This window comes from Leopardus geoffroyi, chromosome D4 (genome assembly GCF_018350155.1).
Source record: "Leopardus geoffroyi isolate Oge1 chromosome D4, O.geoffroyi_Oge1_pat1.0, whole genome shotgun sequence".
In the NCBI taxonomy this organism is placed as follows: Eukaryota; Metazoa; Chordata; class Mammalia; order Carnivora; family Felidae; genus Leopardus; species Leopardus geoffroyi.
This window is the reverse complement of record NC_059342.1, coordinates 80,427,818-80,449,111: the sequence shown is the minus strand read 5'-3', so window position 1 is coordinate 80,449,111 and position 21,294 is coordinate 80,427,818. Positions and strand designations below refer to the sequence as shown.

The following is a 21,294-nucleotide window of genomic DNA, read 5'->3' as shown; positions in this document are numbered from 1 at the left end:
ATAAAAAAGTGGAAGCAATCTAAATATTCATCAATAAGAGTAGGTTAAATTATGGAGTACCCATATAATGGAACACAATACAGACTTTGAAAAAAATAGATTTGTGTGTACGTGTGTATGCACATGTGGGTATGTTTTTTAACTTGGAGAGCTATGATATACACTGTTTTGTAAAGAATAAGATGCATAATCAAAAACACAGGAAGTTTTTTATCACACAATATTTAGAGGTACATATATTCAATTACATATACATTACATAATATTTTATAAGCATAGAAAACAAAAAGAATATATATTAACATCCAGGGAATAGGGAAGAGAAAGAGTGAAACCTTCATTGTCTACTGTATACATTTGTGTTGTCAAAATTTGTTATGATAAATATATAATAACTTTGTATGTAAATATGTTTTTATTTTTTTTTTTTTTAAATTTTTTTTTTTTTTTCAACGTTTATTTATTTTGGGGACAGAGAGAGACAGAGCATGAACGGGGGAGGGACAGAGAGAGAGGGAGACACAGAATCGGAAACAGGCTCCAGGCTCTGAGCCATCAGCCCAGAGCCTGACGCGGGGCTCGAACTCACGGACCGCGAGATCGTGACCTGGCTGAAGTCGGACGCTTAACCGACTGCGCCACCCAGGCGCCCCTGTAAATATGTTTTTAAATGGTCAATGGTAAAAATAACATCATAAGAGCAATGTCTTCTAGCCAAAAATAGTGAACAAAAGCCCAGCAAAAACTGTTGACAAATAACAAAACATTTATTCACAGCAAAACATAAAAAAGATCAGTAACTCAGGAAAATTGATTAAATGTTCATAAATATCAAGTCCAAGTCATACTATAGTAAGTATTGTTTTTTATATATGTATTTTATTTTTAAGGTTTATTTTTTATTTTTAAGTAGGCTACATGCCAACGTGGGGCTTGAACTCATGAACTCAAGATCAAGAGTCATGTGCTCTATTGACTGAGCCAGGCAGACGCCCCTATATTTGTTTTTTGTTTTTAAGTTTATTTATTTATTTTGAGAAAGAGAGAGAGTGCATGTGTGCATGCTAATGGGAGAGTGGCAGAGAAAGAGGGAGAGAGAATCCCATGCAGGCTCCTTGCTGTCAGCATAGAGCCCAAAACAGGGCTTGAACTCACAAACTGTGAGATGATGAAATCAAGAGTCAGACACAACTAACTGAGAGACCCAGGTGCCCCTATATTTGTATTTTTTTTTTTAATTTTTTTAACGTTTATCTTTATTTTTGAGACAGAGAAAGACAGAGCATGAGCGGGGGAGAGGCAGACAGAGAGGGAGACACAGAATCGGAAGCAGGCTCCAGGCTCTGAGCTGTCAGCACACAGCCCAACGCGGGGCTCGAACTCATCAACTGAGAGATCGTGACCTGAGCTGAAATCGGACACTCAACCAACTGAGCCACCCAAGCGCCCCCCTATATTTGCATTTTAAATACAAATGCTAAGTGGTGGCCCAAAGAGTGCACTGCTAAAATAAAACTGATCATCACAAAAATTTCCAATGATTAGGTTAGGCATCGATCTACTCTATTATGAAATAGAGAGCAACAGATAGGTGTATAGTATAAAATTACTGGTAATTATCAGATTATTAATATCACATATGTCTCTCATGATGTCCTCCTGTTATATATCATCTTTTCTTTTTTTCTTTTTTAAGGTTTTTCTAAAGTAATCTCTACACCCAGCATGGGGCTCAAACTCATAACCCCAAAATCAAGAATCACATGCTCTTCTGAATGACTCAGCCAGGTGCCCCTGTATCATCTTTTTTCTCAGGCAAAGAAGAGCTCAAGAAGGAGGTAGTCAAGTATTCAGATTTGAAGAAATAATTTCCATCTCTACACAGAGGAGGAAACACTTTTCTTGCTAAAAACTTTAAGTGCGTAAGCAGAATTCTTGTCAACAAATCAAGTCATTCAAGCCAGCATGCCAATCTTGAAAAGGGGGGTGGTGCAAGAAAAAGATACATGTATCAAGGATTCTACTAGTTATATGAGAAATCAAATACTCTAAGTTATACACAGGGCAGAAAAAAGAATGGTCAAAAGAAAAAAAAAAGCAATAGCTATTTTTTTTATAGAATCAAATTATCTGGGTTGAAAAAGCCTTTAAAGGTCATGTAGTCTGGGGTGCCTGGGTGGCTCAGTCGGTTAAGCGGCCAACTCTTGATTTCAGCTTAGGTCATGAACTTATGATCAGAAGGTGCCAGACCCAGAGACTTCAGAGGCCTTGAGTCCATGTTCCGTGAAGAATGGCCAAAGCGACAGGGGTGTCCAAGATGGAGAAGAGGAGATCTAGCGAGCGATGAAAATTACCTTCGAGAGTCAGAGGACTGTTTTATGGAAGAGGGACTAGAGTTACTGACCCAGGTGCCAGAGAAAAATGTAAGAAATGGAAAATAGAATTATAAGAAAACAGTTTTTCATCTGGTAATAAAGAAGAAATTTCTAATAGCTATCCTGAGATAAAATGTGGTAACTCTGGAATGTGATTGCTATCACTAAAACAGGCATATATGCTCAGGTTTTAGAGAAAAGAGAAAAAACATTAGATAGGGAGATGGACTAAATGACCTTTATTTTTTTGTTGGTTTCTGTTTGTTTAAAGTTTATTTATTTTGAGAGAGAGAGAGTTGGGGAGGGGCCGAGAGAGAATCCTAAGCAGGCTCCACCCTTGGCACAGAGCCCAATGCAAGGCTTGATCTCATGAACCGTGAGATCATGACCTGAGCCGAATCAAGAGTTGGACTCTCAACTGACTGAGCCAACCAGGTGCCCTATAAGGCTGTCTAAATCTAATCTGTCTAAATCTCTTTTAAAATATCTTTTATTCCTGTTTCAACCATAAGGCCAAATTATATACAATTTAAACATTATAGATGTGCATAAATGGCAATTGGAAAGTGCTTTAAAATTCCGCCCCCCAGAATGTCAAGAGTTACCATTTTTCCCTATATATACTTGTACCATCATACATACTACTTATATAGCATCATACTTGATCTACTCTTTCACAGCCTGCTTTTTCCACATAGCAATATGTATTAGACATACTTCCATATCAGGACATACAGCCCTACCTCATTTTAGCAACACGAGTATTCTACCAGATGCATATCCACTGAGGAACAGGTCAGCTATTTTCAATAGTTTACTTACATAAACAATATTGTAGCAAATGTCCACGTGTGTGTGTGTGTGTGTGTGTGTGTGTGTGTGTGTATAGGTACATATATAATATCTTCATACATTCTTGCTACCATTTCTACAAAATGCATTAGAAATGTATATTATATGTAAAACTATTATATGTAACATTTCCAATATGTAGAACATAGGCATGTCCATTTAAATTTGGATAATTTTGTCAATTTGCCTTCTTTTTTTTATTTTTTATTTTTTATTTATTTTTCAGTCTCCTGGTTTTATTTTATTTATTTATTTTTATTATGAAATTTATTGCCAAATTGGTTTCCATACAACACCCAGTGCTCATCCCAACAGGTGCCCTCAATACCCATCACCCACCCACCCCTCCCTCCCACCCCCCATAAACCCTGTTTGTTCTCAGTTTTTAGGAGTCTCTTATGTTTTGGCTCCCTCCCTCTCTAACCATTTTTTTTTCTCCCCCCCCCCCCCGCCCCGCCATGGTCTTCTGTTAAGTTTCTCAGGATCCACATAGAGTAAATGTTTATTTACTCTTATGAGAGAGAGAGAGAGAGAGAGAGAGAGAGAGAGAGAGAGAGAGAGAGAGAACAAGCAGGAGGGGCAGAGAGAGAGGGAGACACAGATTCTGAAGCAGGCTCCAGACTCTGACCTGTCAGCACACAGCCCATCTGAAGTCTGAGCTGAAGTCAGATGCTTAACTGACTGAGCCACTCAGGCGCCCCTGTCAATTTGAAAAGTTTTTGCCAATGTATAGTCTCACCAACAATGTTGTTGTTGAAAACAAAATACATACATCTAGGGGCAGTCTGACTCCTCATACTGGGGGGCTTCACCGTCCTCCTGTTTTGGATACCAGCTTCACATAAGCAGCCCAAGATAGTATTCGTCTTTTGTGGAGCCATTTCACACAGTACACAGTTATCTACAACTTGTAAAACCTTTTGCACAAATTTCTGTTAAACCACACCTTCCCCATTTTATGTCCAAGAAGTTTTGTTTTTAGACCCAAGGACAAAGAATTCTCTATCTCAAAAGAACATAGTCAAAGCAATGTAAAACATGGGCTTACCAATTCATTTTTCGTGTTTAGGTTACTCTCCAGCTCCTCATAGCTCTGTTTTTGTAACATGGCCTCCTCTTTCAGTGATTTGTTCAATTTATCTTGACTTTTAATTTCCTCAAGGAACCTTGTCTGTGCGCTCCGAAGCTCTTCAGTTTCCGTTGTCTTCTTTTCCAGGTCTCTTTCCAGTCTCTCTACCTCTTCTGCCAACACAAATGTAATAGTTTATTGAGCATTATATTTTCTACTTGAATAAAGGTAAGACTATCTCTCAAATAATAGCAAAAGAAGTCTTACAACAGTATAGGTACAATTCTACTTTGAAAACTATTCACTATGGTTTTGGGGGAAAAAAGACTATCTTGAGCTAGAAAGTGATTTATACTAAGAGGTAAGAAGGCATTATCATTTGGATAACAATTTTTTTTTTTTTTTTTTTATTTTTTTTTCAACGTTTTTTATTTATTTTTGGGACAGAGAGAGACAGAGCATGAACGGGGGAGGGGCAGAGAGAGAGGCAGACACAGAATCGGAAACAGGCTCCAGGCCCTGAGCCATCAGCCCAGAGCCCGACGCGGGGCTCGAACTCACGGACCGCGAGATCGTGACCTGGCTGAAGTCGGACGCTTAACCGACTGCGCCACCCAGGCGCCCCTGGATAACAATTTTAAAAGGTAACACTTTACTTCCAAGTATTTCATTCAATTAGTATGTTGGTAAATGAGGGTTTTTTCCAGGTCTCCTACTAAAATACATGCAATATTTTATTTCCTATTCGTAAGCATGTTTGTAAAATACTGTGTGATCTTAAAAATCATTCAAAGGCTTCCAACTATGCTTAGAATAGGATCCAAAACGCTTACATGAAGAACTGACAAAACTCTTCATGATTTGGTCCCAAAGTCCCTCTCCAGCCTCATTGTCAAGTCCATCCCACTGCAGCCTTTCTGAAGTGACTCTACTCCTTCATATTTGTGATGGCTCTTCTTACCTGTGGGCTTTTATTCACACCTCTGCCTGGAACTTTCTTCCTCTATCTCCTACTGGCTTATTTTGTATCCTCTAGGTCTCGATTTTGGAAAATGTTTTGAGAAGCCTGCTCTGACTCGATCCTCTCCCCAGGTGTGATGTTTCCTAGGTATGCTCTTAGGTTACCCTGCATCTGTGCTGTGGTCTTCATCACCCAATGAGTTGTAAGATGTGATCAAATAGCTAGACTGTCGGCCTTTCCCACTAAACCTTTGTAAAAGCAGAAACTGCATGTGTCTGGTTCACTACTGGATCCCAAGAGCCTTAAAGGCTCCTAATTAATATTCAAAGTCATGTTCATAACTAATTTAAACATTTGCCCGAAAACTGTATTTATATGATGACTTTCCTTTGCATTATTTATATTTTCAATGATTCCAAAACATAAACTCCAGGGTAACAAATATGGAGTTAAAATAAAATAAATAAATAAAAATGTGTCCTATTTCGCAAGCATGAGATCAAACCATATGAAACTGCTGTTTTCGTAAGTCAAAATGGACTAACATCAATTTCAAATGATAGAACATAGACTCATTTCCTAATGCTCTGACATAACTATTTCATACCTTTCTCTTTCTTTTCAAGACTCCCATACTCCTTTCATTTTCTTTCTCAGCTGATGACCTCATATTCCACTGAGAAAACTTAGACCCCACCCCCTGGGAACTTTCTCATTTTCCTACCACCAAAGCAATAAAACTACCCACAACTGCACACATCTTTGCTCCCTTCTGATTAAGTGTCTCTCTTATCAAGAAACAATCTTTCCTCTTTTTCTCTGATCCCATCTTGGGCCGTAAGAATTGAGCCATGATTGTCTCTCCACTCCACTCCTGAATATTCTCTTTCTTTCTTTGGTTACTGCATTCAGTTCTGCCCATTTCCTGGTCTGGAAGCTATAGATGAATAAATATATATATGTACGTGTATGTGTGTATATATATATATATATGTATGTATATATATACACACACACACACACACACACACACACACACATTTTTTTAACTGAAAAATTTAAATTTAAATGATTTAAAAAATCATTTATTAGGTACTAGGAGAGAGAAATTATGGGAGAAAATTTCAAATATTCACCCAAATGTCTCCCTTCCATTCACTCTTGGATCTATATAATCTAGCATTTTTACAACCACTCCTTATATGTTGCCCATCTAAAGCACTTCTCTGTGCTCATCTTATTTTCTCTTTATGTCTTAGCAACATTTAACGTAGCTGACCACTTCCTCTCATGAAATCTTGGGGTTTTACAACCCACTACTTCCTGGGTTTCCCCTTATCTTGTTGGCCTCTCTTAGTCTTCTTAGGTGGCTCACCTTCTTGCTCCTCCCAACGCCTGTCTGAGTGAGCCAATCAATTCCAGTGGGATTAAATTCTGTTATGCTGACAAACAATATCTCTAGGACAGATCTCTTTGAACTTCAGATGCACATTTCCAACCTTCTTCTTGGTTGTCTCACAGCCATTCAAACTCAGCATTCTGAATTCTCCCTTTTTTATGTACAATATCACCAATCGAATCACTTACTTAAGCCAGAAGCCTGGGAAATATCCAATTCATTAGAAAATGTTGCTAATTCTACCCCCAAAACTGATCTGTCTATTCCACATCCACCACCTAAATACAAGCCACCATTTCTAGCCTAGATTACCATAATAGCCTCTGAACAAGTCCTTTTATCTCCATTTGCCTTGTTCTAAATCAATCTCCATCTTGCATTAAAAATCATCTTAAAAAAAAATTTTAGTTCCAGTATTTTTTTTTAATGTTTATTTATTTTTGAGAATGAGAGAGAGAAAGCAAGCATGAGCAGGGGAGGGGCAGGGAGAGAGGAGGACAGAGGATCTGAAGCAGGATCTGCGCTAACAGCACAGAGCCCGATGCGGGACTCGAACTCACAAACCCTGAGACCATGACCCGAGCCGAAGTCAGATGTTCAACCAACTGAGCCACCCAGGCGCCCATCCAGTATTCTTAACATACAGTGTTATATTAGTTTCAGGTATACAATATAGTGATTCAACAATTCTACACATTACTCAGTGCTCTCATCATGCTAAGTGTACTCTAAAAATAATCATTAATATATAAACTGGATTGTGTCCCACTGCTGCCTAAAAATTCTCAATTGCTTCCCATTGCCCCTGAAACAAAATCCAAACCCCAAGACCCTGTGTCATCTCATGCCTCCCCCCATCTCTCCCAACTTTTGCTTGAGCGACTCTGCAGTCTTTAATCTTTCAGTTCCTTAATTTACCAGGGTCTTTCCAGCCTGAGAGTGCAAGCAAGCTGTCCGTCTCCTTGAATGCCTTTGTTTACATGGTTAATCCTCTCCTGCCTCTGCCTTCTGCTTACAGGTCACTTTCTCAGAGAGCCATACCTTTACATCACTTTACCCAAAAGCGTGTCCTCCTCTGTTATTTTACCTGAGTTTGCTCGCTTTTTGTCTGTCTTTTCCACTACAACACAAGCTGCCTGAAGGCCAGTACCAATATCTTATTCACCATTGTATCCTCGGTGCCGGACACAGTGCCTAGCTCACAGTACGTGCTCAATGAATATTTGCCAAGTCTTAATAATGTTAATGTACAATTGTTGTATAATGATGTTGATGTCAATTGATTTATGATGCATTTTCCACGCAAATTGTAATAGCATTAAAAAGTTCATACGTCAATATATTTTTCTGGATAACTCCTGCAAATAAATTCCTCCCCCACCCAAATTTAGTTTTTTAAAAATGTCACCTTACCTAAACTGAATCTCTCAAAAGCTTCCTGTCTGTCCTGAGTAGTTACTGGCTGATCTTCCAGACTTTCCAATGAGCGAAGGTGAAAAATGGTAAACTGGATGTAATGAGGAAGGGCCACAACTGGATTTTCAAGTAGGATCAGAGAAGTCAAATCTTGAAGTGGTTTCAACTTGCTTACATCTTGGAGCTGAAATGATATATAACATTAGTATTAGTGTAAGTTAATTTTAAAATAAAAACATACCCAAGGAAGTAAGAAATCAAGAAAATTGCTATCAGCATGGCAAGGAACCCATGGTCCTATGCATAGAACCCATTATCCAAAACTGGTGTGAGGGGAGGAACAGAAAGGGAGTATCTGAGTATCTAGAGTATATCAGAGGAGTATTAGGCATTTTCCATATACCATTTCATTTATGATTCCTCACAATAACCTATGATATAAACACCACCTTAATTTTGGAGATGAAGAAACTGAGGTTCAAAGAAGTTAAATAACTTGCCCAAAGCTCAGAGCTTACAAATGAACAAAACAGGATCTGAATTCCAGTCTGTGTAACTTAAAGCCTATTATCTTTTCACTGTACTGATTGAACACATCAAAAATATAAATGGCTATAAAAAAAGATTTTGGCAAATCTTCAGATAATGGTTACAATTGATAGTTAAAATAAATAAGAATATGGAGGGCTACTCACATTTTTGCAGTATGATTTTTATGTTTATCCAAAGAGGGATTTTAAAAGGTTGAGAAACAGTATTTAAAAAAAAATTTTGTTAACGTTTGTTAATTTTTTGAGAGAGAGAGAGCGTGAGCATGAGCAGGGAAGGCGCAGAGAAAGAGGGAGACAGAATCTGAAGCAGGCTCCAGGCTCTGAACTGTCATCACCGAGCCTGATGTAGGGCTGGAACCCACAAGCCGTGAGATTATGACCTGAGCCAAAGTCATATGCTTAACTGACTGAGTCACCCAGGCGCTCCGAGAAACACTATTTTTAATAGCTAGTACAAATAAATCTCCTCTCACAAGTGAATGTGTATCACTCTTACTGATGTCAATGTCAAATATAAACTGGGATGAGAAAGTCATGCAAAATTAGAAATGATGATAAATACTTATTGAATGATTTTCCTGTTAACATCAGCTGACACCAAATCCTATCTGAAAATCAACTACTTTGAGAAGTATTTTTAGCAAATTTTAGATTCAGGGCTCCCACTTTCCATCACTCCATGAGCCACAAGAGCTCCAAAGTGATGCTGTGCAACATAGTACAGGGCTTGGGCTCTTCTGAGGCTGTTGGGCTGTTGCAGTGAAATGGCACAGAGTCATCTTACCACAACTTTATAAAAGGTGAAATAAAAAAGCATAGACAATGTGAATTGCACCGCAATTAAACAAATGTTGATTATCATTATTGGCTTCCATTGGTGAAGGTTTAAGGAATACAACCCTAAGAGTTATTTAGTGTTTTAAAGTTTTTAAAGCATTTTCACATCTATCATTTTATCTGAGCCCCATAACACGCCGGTAAGGAAAGAAGGCGGTGTAGAATTTGTTTTTTTTTTCCAATTCAAACAATGAGTTTTAGGCAGATAAAGGGATTTTCCAAGGTCACAGAAGGCAGGTCTAGACCCATATTAGAAGGCACAGCTTTTTTTTTTTTTTTTTAATGTTTATTTATTTTTGAGAGACAAAGAGAGAAAGTATGTGAACAGGGGAGCAGCAGAGAGAGAAACAAAGAAAGACACAGAATCTGAAGAGGCTCCAGGCTCTGAGCTGTCAGCACAGAGCCCCACGCGGGGCTCGAACTCACAAGCCATGAGATCATGACCTGAGCCAAAGTCCGAAGCTTAACTGACTGAGCCACCCAGGCGCCCCAGAAGGCACAGCTTTTATTGTCTATTCTATGACTGATGTTCTTTAAATTAGGCATGATTGTTCCTCATTTTAATATAAATTTAAGCAAATCAATGTTTTTACTTAACAAATACACATTGAACACTTGTGTAAATGTCAGAAGAAAATAATAAATTATACTCCAAAGAAAAATATACAGGATTATCAGATTGTGTGAGCCATGATAACAAAGTTGTTCTAATATAAAGAGCTAGTGATTAACCTTCTACAACACCTGACATTATAATCAAGCTTAATTTGTAAGTCTGAAAAAAACAAAGAACTCTGTTCCTGACATTCAGTGACCTGGATTTTGGCCCACGTTGTGTGCTTTGGGTAACAGACTCAACCCGAAAATGGAAAAAAGACTATACTATCTGATAGTATTTTAAAAATAATCCCTTTACTGCCTCCTTAAAAAAAGTTTTCTGAGGCTCATATGAAATGGTAGATGCAGAAATCCTAAGAGGCCAACTCTCAGTTACCATGGAACTTTGCACAACCAGAAAGGCCTATATGTATTTACCCTAGAGAGTCCTTGATTATGCCTGAATTCGATATCTGGTCACAGGACCAAGAACCTTGAAAGAAGAAATCTCATTTTTTTTAAAAAAACTTAGATTTTAACTTTTTTTTCCACAAGTCTAAAAATTTGAAAAACATCCTTGCTACTCTGAATAACTTACCGATGATATCTTGTTGCCTTTCAGATTGAGGATTCGCAAAGATTTTAACTTCTTCCCTAACCATATTGGGATATGTTCAATTTCATTTCCTGCAAGGTTTAGCTTTTGCAAATTATGCATATTTTCTATGCCTTCAATTTTGCTGGAAAAAATAAAATCAAATTTAGTAAATATAATGATACAGTGCTTCCCTTGTATGTTTAGAATAAATTGCCTTGGTTTTATGTGGGGCTAATTTTCGTAATTAAAATTTGTTAACCCTTTTATAAATGAGAAACAAACAAAAAGTGGCTGAAAAGAAATTGATCAGAACAGCTAAGCTGCCAACTCTTCATTACTGGGTTCAGGAATCTTAACGTATCTTACTATCAAACTTTAGGATCCCACAATACAGAAAAGAGTCTGTCCGTGGTATTCTAATCACTGTGAGGAGTACTAGTGGGAAGCTAGAGGAGAGCTGAAAATCTCAAGAGCACACACACGCTATGCCAGCAAGATATGGCTGCCATTTTGAACTTGTGGCCTCCCTAAAACAACACTATATTTATGAACATAAATATTTCAGTCAGAATATTTAAATCAATAAAGCATCACTCACACTGAGGAATTTTCACTGATGAAACATTTTCCCAACTGAATTGTCAAATTAATTTCTTGGTAAGTTTTCTATATGGGCAAATATTTCCAAGCTTTTATATCTTCATTTTCACTTTATTGAAATTGCTTTCATTACGATCAATTATTTTTTATATAAACCTTATGTTAAGGATTTAACTCATTAATCAGGTTTTTTCCCCCATTCCATTTTTGCTGTATTAGAGCCTCTGCCACTGTTAGTTGTTTTATTTTGTTGGCCACTGTATCTACCAAGTCTAAGGCAGGGCGAAGTATATAAAGATTTTCAAGATTTGACAACTGCATCCTTTAGTTTATAACAGGTTTTCTATGTGTATTTTTTTTGCCACTGCCAGTTTTATTATGTTTTTTTCTCACAGTAATATATACTATGAAGTGGAAACATGACTGAGAGTGTATTTCTTAGAGCAATACACAAAAAACTTCAGGATAAACACATAGGATCAAAACACATTGGAATATCTTTAGGATCAAAATGATAGGGTTAAAACACTGCTTCCTGTCAACTTTCTTAATGTAATAAGGCAGTGGATCAAAGACTCTACCTGTGAAAACTTCCTGTCAAAAACAGAATTAAGATAAAACTTGGTACTCATGTATCTCCTTGGATAACGCTAGAAAGATACTATTCTGCACTTTAGTAACGCCAAAACACAAAAGCAGTTATATGTGAAGCACTAGGCTAGCAACGAATGAGGATCCAGGTGTCTGCTATTTCAAAGGACTCTTTCAATTCAGTAATGTGAGTGGCATTAATCTCTCTAACAAAGACAACCCTGCAATGTTACCTAAAGAAGTATTTACTTACCAGATTTTGTTATATGATAAGTTGAGTTCACGTAATTTTACCAGCTTGTCCATCTTCTCAATCTTCCCTATTATATTATAGCTGAGATTCAGTACTTCAAGTTTAACACATTTTTCCAAATTTTCGATATACTAATTGGAAACAAATGAATACTTTAGACAACAGATTCTTTGACATAAAGTACACCGTGTATGTATGTGCATCAGGGGCTGTTTTGATCAGTCACCAGAAAATAATAAACCCTTACTGCTCTCCTGGACAATCCCTTGGTACGGGATTCCTTTGACCAGGAATAGCAGCTCTCCCCAAACTTTCCTTGCCCTTCGACAGACAACACTTCCTATGTACTGAGACACTCAAGACTGTCCACTAAGAATTCCACCTCAACTTTTCTATCCCTCTCCCTCTTCTCCTTCTTTCTTCAAAGTTCAGCTAGGTACGTACACTCTTGCATCATCTCATCTACCCCCCTCCCCCCACCCCATGCTCTTGCATCTTCAATCTCTATCTCTCCTGGATCAAATTTAAAAAGTCACTATTCAGAGGCACCAGGGTGGCTCGGTCAGTTGAGCGTCCAACTCTTGATTTTGGCTCAGGTCGTGATCTCAAGGTTCATGGGCTCGAGCCCCACGTCAGGCTCTGCATGGACAGCTTGGAGCCTGCTTGGGATTCTCTCTGTCCCTCTCTCCCTCTCTCTCTCTCTCTCTCTCTCTCTGCCCTCCCCCTACCCCCCGGCTCCCTATCTCTCTCTCTCTCAAAATAAATAAACTTTTTTGAAAAGTCACTATTCAAAAGACAGCTCTTATGCAGTTACTACATACCAGATACAGCACCAGGCAATGGATACCAATGAACTAGACCATCCCCCCTGCTGCAGGAGCCTTTTTTCGACAGGCTCAGTCTCCTCTGTATAAAGCAAATCACCTCGCGCTGAACCTGTTTTCCTATCAAGCTATCATTTTATCTCCTTTATTTGTGACCACGTCCTCACAAGAGTTGTGTACATTTGTTCATTCTGCTTTCCATTTACTCTTACTCTATTGGTAAGGCAGTATATCTTCTGCCTTTACTAGGTAATCAAATAGTTCTAAGACTGCCATTCATTCATCCATTCTACACATATTTCTCAAACATGGATTATGTGCCAGGAACTGTTCTAGGTACTGGAAATATAGTGCTGAATAAGGAAACCAAAGTCCTTGTTTTCATTCGTGGAGAAAGCCAGTAAAGAATTAACAACATTTTCAGACGTTGAAGCATATTCACAAGAAAAGAAAGATAACATGACATGACAGCATGCAAGGCATCCAGAGGGCAGATCTGTCTGCTGTGTTCACTGTGATAGCATAAATGCCTGGCACATAATGGGCACTGAATAAATACTCGGTGACTGAAAGAATGAGGAGTCACTGAGAAGGGAGTTAATTGCAACTGGGTGGCACACAGAGGATGTACACTGAACTGAGACCTAAATAACAAAAAGCCAGCTGTGTGAACAGGCAGAGTAAAAAAGAAAAAATACAAAGGCCCTAAAAGAATGAACTTGGTTGGTTTGAGAAACAGAAGGACCTTTCAACCACCAGATCCAAATGACTTCTTCTAAGCTTTAGTCCTATTTAATGATTCCGTGACATTTTTTATCATCCGTTCGTGCTTGATGTTCTCCCTCCATTGGCCTCTCTCCATCATACTCTTAGATCTTCTGTTCTCATAGCCCCTTCAGCCTCTCCTCTGTGTGCTTTCTCTGATTCCCCTTCACTATTTCTCCTCTTAATGCTAGGCATTCTTCTAGGAAGCTCTATGTTCCCAGAGATCAGAAACCGAGCTTATTTACCTGTGTATGGTGTTCCTACAGCCTAACATAATGCCTGGCATATAATAAGCATACAGTAAATATTTACCACTTTGGTGTCATTTTTGCAACTTGTAAACTCCAGAATGTCTCCTTTTTCCTTTTTTAAAAATTTTTATTTATTTATTTTGAAAGGGGATAGGGACAGTGGGAGAGAGAATCTGCACTGTCAGTGCAAAGCCCTACATGGGGCTTGATCCCACGACCATGAGATCATGACCTGAGCCAAAATCAAGAGTCGGATTGAGCCAACAGCTGAGCCACCCAGGTGCCCTCTCCTGTTTCCTTTTTAATTACATAAGTAATACATAAATATATTCTAATGAAAATTTCAAACGAAACATAAGAAGCTCTCTTCTTCACGTCCCCAGGCCCATGTAAAAGATCCCACTGATCAAAGGTAGCCATTGTTGAAATACATCTGTACCTTTCAATTCATTTACATCCATACATACACATATATAAAAACAGAATTTTTAGATCTTACTATACAAGATGTTTTAGAACTTGCTTTTTTTCCCTATTAAATACACTGGACATTTTCTCATGTTAATACATAGAGTTCTAACTCAATTTTCTAAAAAACGTGGTAGTATTTCATGGTATACTATATCATAATTCATTTAAAACCAATCCCCTATTGACATTTGATTATTTCCAACTTTTCTATTTTAAATAATGCTTAATAAACATGCCTATATACTTTTGGATAAATGTATATGTAAATCAAGTACAACAGACATTGAGGAGTAGAATTGCTGGGTTAGTAAGTATAAATTCAGTAAATATAAACCCAATTTCTGGATCAAATAAGTACATTTGACATTTGGATAAATGCTACCAGTCTTTATACAATGCAGCACCAATCTGTATGTCCCACTAAGACCATATGATAATATGCACTTCCCACACCTTTCTGAACATGAAATAATCCTTTTGATTCTTGTCCATTAGACACACAAGATGGAAAATGGTACCAAACTTATTTTATTTCATATTTATTTGATGTTAATTAAGTTGAATACATTTTCATGTCAGTATTAGTCATTTATAATACTTTTGTGAATGCCTTGTTCATACCCTTTGCACATTTTCCATTGAGTTGTCTCTCTTACCAAATTGTAGAAGCTCTTTACATTATATGGGTATTGTTACAGATGTTGAAAACAGTCCCTGCCAGTTTGTTGCTTTTAACTTTTTAAAAGGTACCTTTCATTAAACGCTTTTTAATCTTTACACAAGCTAAGTCTGTCAATATTTTTCTACGTGGCATTAAGGCTGGTGTTTGCTTAAAGGGCTTTCCCGACTCTTCTAAAATATATTCTCCTATATTCTTTCCTAATACTGTTACGGTATTTTTGTGGGTTGATTTTGCTTTGGTCTCATTAAGATATTCAACCTTCTGGAATTAATTTTTGTGACTATTGTAGTAGGCATCTAAGTTTATATATTTTCCAGTTCAAAAATTTAAGTCATCTTTTACAATGTGTTCATATTGGATAGTTTATGAATAAAGCAGTAAACACTCTAGAGCAGGGATCAACAAGCTTTTTTGGAAAAAGCCACGTAATGAATATTTTTGGCTTTGTGGGCCTTATAAAAAACAGCCACAGACAATATTCATGATAAATGAGTGTGGCTGTGTTCCAATAAAATTTACAAAAATAGGCAGCAGGCCCAATTTGGCCTTACAAGCTGTAGTTTGCCAATCACTTCTCTAGAGAGAATCCAATAATGTATAGAATAGTAACAGCTTATGAATGTGAAAATGTCATAGTTCTGACAGAACTTTCACTGGAAACAATACAATATCTGCTACAAATTAGCAAGAGATGTTACTGTAAATCTAATATAATCTTTTAATTTTCAGTTTTAAAACACAGGAAAATTAAAAACAATGCCCATATTTAGAAATGCTGATAACTTACCCTAAATTTCTTGCCACCATCTTTAGCAAGTGAAAGGTTCAGAGATTTTACCAAGGCCAAATTGTCCTGTTTAGTAAGTTTTTTAACAAGGGCCTCTGTAATATATCGGACTCCTGCATGTGAATCAGCTTCTGCAATTAGAGAAACAGATCATCATCAGTAGATGACATACATTTTCTGAAAAACATATTAGTTTGATGTTATATAACAAAAAAAAAATTGTTTTAAGCCATGCAAATATTAAAACAGCTGGTTAGTGCTAATTGCAATGTTTAAATGTTACTCTATATAGCATTATATAATAATAATTATATAGCATCTATAATAATGTCACGAAATATTAACCATGTACCACGCTGTGCTAAGTGCTTTACACTTACAAAATTTGATTTGTAGGACAAATTTTTGAAATAGAAATTACTATATCTATTTATTTTCAAAAAATTATAACAGTTTGCTCAAGATCTTGTAACTAGTGATGTGCAAATCCAGGCTTGAACCCAGGCAGATGAATCTAAAACATACACTTGAAAAAAAATTTAACGTTTATTCATTTTTTTGAGAGACAAGAGAGAGTGGGGGAGGGGGGAGAGAGAGAGAGAGAGAGAGAGAGAAAGAGACAGAATCCAAAGCAGGCTCCAGGCTCTGAGCTGTCAGCACAGAGCCCAACGAGGGGCTTAAACTCAGGAACCGTGAGATCATGACCTGAGTCGAAGTCAACTGCTCAACCAACTGAGCCACCCAGGCACCCCTAAAACTTACACTTTTAATAATTATGCAGCAGTGAAGTTTTCAGCAATATTTTGATGTTAGCCTTTTTTTTTTTAAATAAACTGGCACTAACCTGGGTTTGTTTTTTAAACTCCAACCGAAAGTTCAAAAACACTGGAATTCTTCATATATATATATATATTTATATATACATATATGTGTACATATAATTATCGTCTACATAATTTGTGAGTGTGTGTATATATATATATGTATATATATATATATATATATATATATATACATATACATAGTTTATTGTCAAATTGGTTTCCATACAACACCCAGTGCTCTCCCAACAGGTGCCCTCCTCAATGCCCATCATCCACTTTCCCCTCTCCCCCACCCGCCATCAACCCTCAGTTTGTTCTCAGTATTTAAGAGTCTCTTATGGTTTGCCTCCTTCCCTCTCTATAACTTTTTTCCCCCTTCCCCTCCCCCATGGTCTTCTGTTAAGTTTCTCAGGATCCACATAGGAGTGAAAACATACGGTATCTGTCTTTCTCTGCCTGACTTATTTCACTTAGCATAACACTCTCCAGTTCCATCCATGTTGCTACAAAAGGCCATATTTCATTCTTTCTCATTGCCAAGTAGTATTCCATTGTATATAAACCACAATTTCTTTATCCATTCATCAGTTGATGGACATTTAGGCTCTTTCCATAATTTGGCCATTGTTGAAAGCACTGCTATAAACATTGGGGTACACGTGCTCCTATGTATCAACACTCCTGTATCCCTTGGGTAAATTCCTAGCAGTGCTATTGCTGGGTCATAAGGTAGATCTATTTTCAATTTTTTGAGGAACTTCCACACTGTTTTCCAGAGCAGCTGTACCAGTATGCATTCCCACCAACAGTGCAAGAGGGTTCCCGTTTCTCCACATCCTCTCCAGCATCTATAGTCTCCTGATTTGTTCATTTTAGCCACTCTGACCTGCGTGGTGGTATCTCAGTGTGGCTTTGATCTATATTTCCCTGATGAGGAATGACATTGAGCATCTTTTCATGTGTCTGTTGGCCATCGGGATGTCTTCTTTAGAAAAGTGTCTGTCCATGTCTTTTGCCCATTTCTTCACTGGATTATTTATTTTTCGGGTGTGAAGTTTGGTGAGTTCTTTACAATAACTTTTCCCATTCCGCCAGTTGCCTTTTAGTTTTGTTGATTGTTTCCTTTTCAGTGCAGAAGCTTTTTATCTTGATGAGGTCCCAATAGGTCATTTTTGCTTTTAATTCTCTTGCCTTTGGAGATGTGTCGAGTAAGAAATTGCTGTGGCTGAGCAATTTGTTTGAGATAGGTTTTTTTCCTGCTTTCTCCTCTAGGGTTTTGATGGTTTCCTGTCTCACATTCAGGCCCTTCATCCATTTTGAGTTTATTTTTGTGAATGGTGTAAGAAAGTGCTCTAGTTTCATTCTTCTGCATGTTGCTGTCCAGTTCTCCCAGCACCATTTGTTAAAGAGGCTGTCTTTTTTCCATTGGATATTCTTCCCTGGTTTGTCAAAGATTAGTTGGCCATACATTTGTGGGTCCAATTCTGGAGTCTCTATTCTATTCCATTGGTCTGTGAGAAACACTGGAATTCTTAATAATCTTTTCTTAAATGGTGAGAAACTCAAATTTGTTGGTCTTATAAATAGAGAATAACACCACATATTTTATAAAGCACTAATGTGATGGATTGCATACCCTGTCCTAAGCCTGCATATTGCTATCAAAGTTTATTAAAGCCATCTTACATTTTACAAAAGCAGCTGTAAAAAGAAAATTTTTTATGAGTCAGAAAAAATTAATGCTGGGTTCCCGATTCAGGCTGTGTGACAAAGATTTCCTATGACTGTTTATAATACGTTAATATTACGTTTATTCTGGTTCCAAATAAAATGATTTTCCTTTACTTTGGAAAGAAACTAATATTCTAAAATATTAATCAAATTAGAGTCAGCAATGTACCAACTGGCAGCAAGGGTATAGTCTAAACTCAATTGCTGATCTGATAAGGTTTATTAATTAAAACCCATCAAATAGATAGCTATGACTTCATGACTTAACAAAGAAATCACATGGTTTTCATTCACATTTAGTCACATTAAATCGTTTCTTTGAAAAAAAATCTGAAAACAGATTCCCACACTAACAGACTGTCTTTAAGAAAGAAATAAAAACAAAACCTTGGTGGAATATTTACATGTCCCTTACAGGAAAATCAGTCCGTTCACAGACAGGCACTCTGTCAATAAGCAGACTGGAATAGTGCAAGGGTGGATACCATTTCTGCACTGAATTAAGGCACTCCACTCTGAAGTGAACACATACGCTTTTCCTCTAACCAAAGATGATGGTAAATTTGGCAGATGAGCACTAAGGCACTCTCCCACCACAGGAAATAAAGCTTCCTCTTTCTGGAAACTCCCTTCTCTTTGCCCTCAGCTTTCAGACAGCTTCACCCTCACCCAGAAGACTTCATCCTCCACTGTCCTTAGACACTTTCCGTCAGCATAAACAATAGGTCGTGTTAGTACCAAGACATGTATTTCACTTGGACCAAAAAGGTACGTTCAGTATTTTCCATCTCTACTCAAGAGTATGTGTTCAAATTCTTAAATTTTTTTTTTTTTTAGTGTTTATTATTTCTTTTTGAGACAGAGACAGAGCGTGAGCAGGGGAGGGGCAGAGAGAGAGACACACACACACAGAACCCAAAACAGGCTCCAGACTCCGAGCTGTCAGCACAGAGCCCGACATGGGGCTCAAACCCACAAACCGCGAGATCATGACCTGAGCCAAAGTTGGACGCTTAACCGATTGAGCCACCCAGGTGCCCCTCTGTTCAAATTCCTATGATTAAAAAGCATTACCTTTATGGTCTTGGTAGTCCAGAAGCATAGTGTTTTCATCTGTGATCTCACCTTGCTCATGCCACTGTCCTCCAAAATGAAAAGGCAGAGTCTCAGATCCACTTAAAGGTGAAAGTGACCTAGATCTCATATTGGACGTGAGGGATGGTGAACTAGGAGAACGAGGTGATGGGGGCATCTTTGCTTTGGAAAATTTTTGCTGAGAACCTTTCTTCATGGCAAGAATAAAGCCAGGTGTCCATCAAAACCTGGAAGAGTTTTCAGCATATTTAATAAGGTTAATTTTTTAGAGTTCTCAAAACTATTAATTTCTAGCATTTTTTAAGTAAGTTCTATGCCCTAAGTGGGGCTCAAACTCACGACCCCAAGTTCAAGACTCGTAGGCTCTAATGACTGAGCCAGCCAGGCACGCCCCTCTTTCTAGTGTTTCTAAGGTGACAACATTAGAAACTCAGAGGCTATAGATGCCAGGATCCATACTATTCCAGGCAGATGGAAGCAGACACTGCTTCAGACACTGCTGATCACCTGGCCAAAGGAAAAGCAGACTTTCAGAGGGTCTTGTATTGACACATGCTCCACCCAGAAGTTTTATCTGTCATTTCTGTTCTCTATTGGGCCAAACTAGTCACAACACCCCTCATACCCACAAAGGTCCTAGAATGCAAGAAGGTAGAAATATCTGGCAACCAGCAGTATTTCATATTGATGAGTATTCTCTCCTCCTGATAACGTTTCTTCTTTCGCTTCTGGGACACCACATTCTCCTGGTATCCACCTGCATCTGTGGCCACTCCTTGGCTTCCTTTGCTGGTTCACACTCTAGTCAATCCTCAAATGTCAGAGCTCCTCAAGTCTCTTTTACTCTCTCTAATCTCACTTTAGACAATCTAATGCACACCCATGGCTCCCAGTGTCACCTCTATACTGATGTTTTTATATTTATTCCAACCTCTCTCTTGAGGTCCAGACTCCTATTCCCAACAGTCTCCTTGATATCTCATTGCCTTAGTAACTCAACGTGTCCAAATTGAATTTATCATTTCCCCCATTCCTCCATTTTCCTCCCATATAGAACAATGCACAAAACATAAGTGTACAGCTCCATGAATTTTTATACACTGAATACAACCAGTATCCAAATCAAGAAACAGAATATTACCAGAACCCCAGAAGCCTCCTCATGCCCCCTTCTAATCATTAACCCCCACACCTGGGGAATCACTATCCTGATTTCCAATGCCAGAGATTTTTTAAACTATTTTTAAAAAAGATTTTGATTTTTGAGTAATCCCTAGACCCAACCTGGGGCTTGAACTCACAACCCGAAGATCAAGAGTTGCACACTCTACCAACTGAGCCAGCCAGGTGCCCCAGAAACTATTTTTCAGCTGTATGTAAATAAAATCATAGAATCTCTTTTATATCTGCCTTCTTTGTTAAACATTATGCTTCAGATATTCATTCACATTTGTCTCATTCTATTTGAAAAACATCTGATCACTTCAAACTCGCATGGCTTCTATTGCTTGTCCAAAATCAATTTTGTTGAAGTTCAGATCTTCCAGAAGGAACGGAAGCATTTATTGATGAAAGGGGCCTTAGTCAAATCCCTTTACTTTTCATAAAAGGAAATTAAGGCCCAGAAGAGTAAATGACCTGGTCAAACACAATGCTAGCTGTAGTAACCATGAGAATCAGTTCTCCTCTCAAACTAATTTGTAACACAAATAACATAATTAACCTAGTAGAATGTAAGTTCCATGAAAGTAGGGATACTGTTCAC

At 37.9% G+C, this 21,294-nt stretch overlaps 1 protein-coding gene across 11 annotated transcripts in view; it reads right to left on the bottom strand.

The window, feature by feature from the left end:
- Window positions 1-21,294, bottom strand: part of CNTRL (centriolin) — an 85,161-nt gene that overhangs the window by 58,164 nt on the left and 5,703 nt on the right. For 9 of the 11 annotated variants that reach the window (XM_045468797.1, XM_045468802.1, XM_045468805.1 and 6 more), the window contains 6 exons: window positions 19,509-19,756; window positions 15,880-16,010; window positions 12,100-12,230; window positions 10,656-10,797; window positions 8,070-8,256; window positions 4,276-4,469 (listed from right to left, as the gene is read on the bottom strand). In XM_045468797.1, coding sequence (XP_045324753.1) covers window positions 4,276-4,469; window positions 8,070-8,256; window positions 10,656-10,797; window positions 12,100-12,230; window positions 15,880-16,010; window positions 19,509-19,725 — 1,002 coding nt within the window. In that variant the 5' untranslated portion in view covers window positions 19,726-19,756. The remainder of the gene's footprint in view (window positions 1-4,275; window positions 4,470-8,069; window positions 8,257-10,655; window positions 10,798-12,099; window positions 12,231-15,879; window positions 16,011-19,508; window positions 19,757-21,294) is intronic. The other 2 variants (XM_045468799.1, XM_045468808.1) reach the window with 1 other exon arrangement.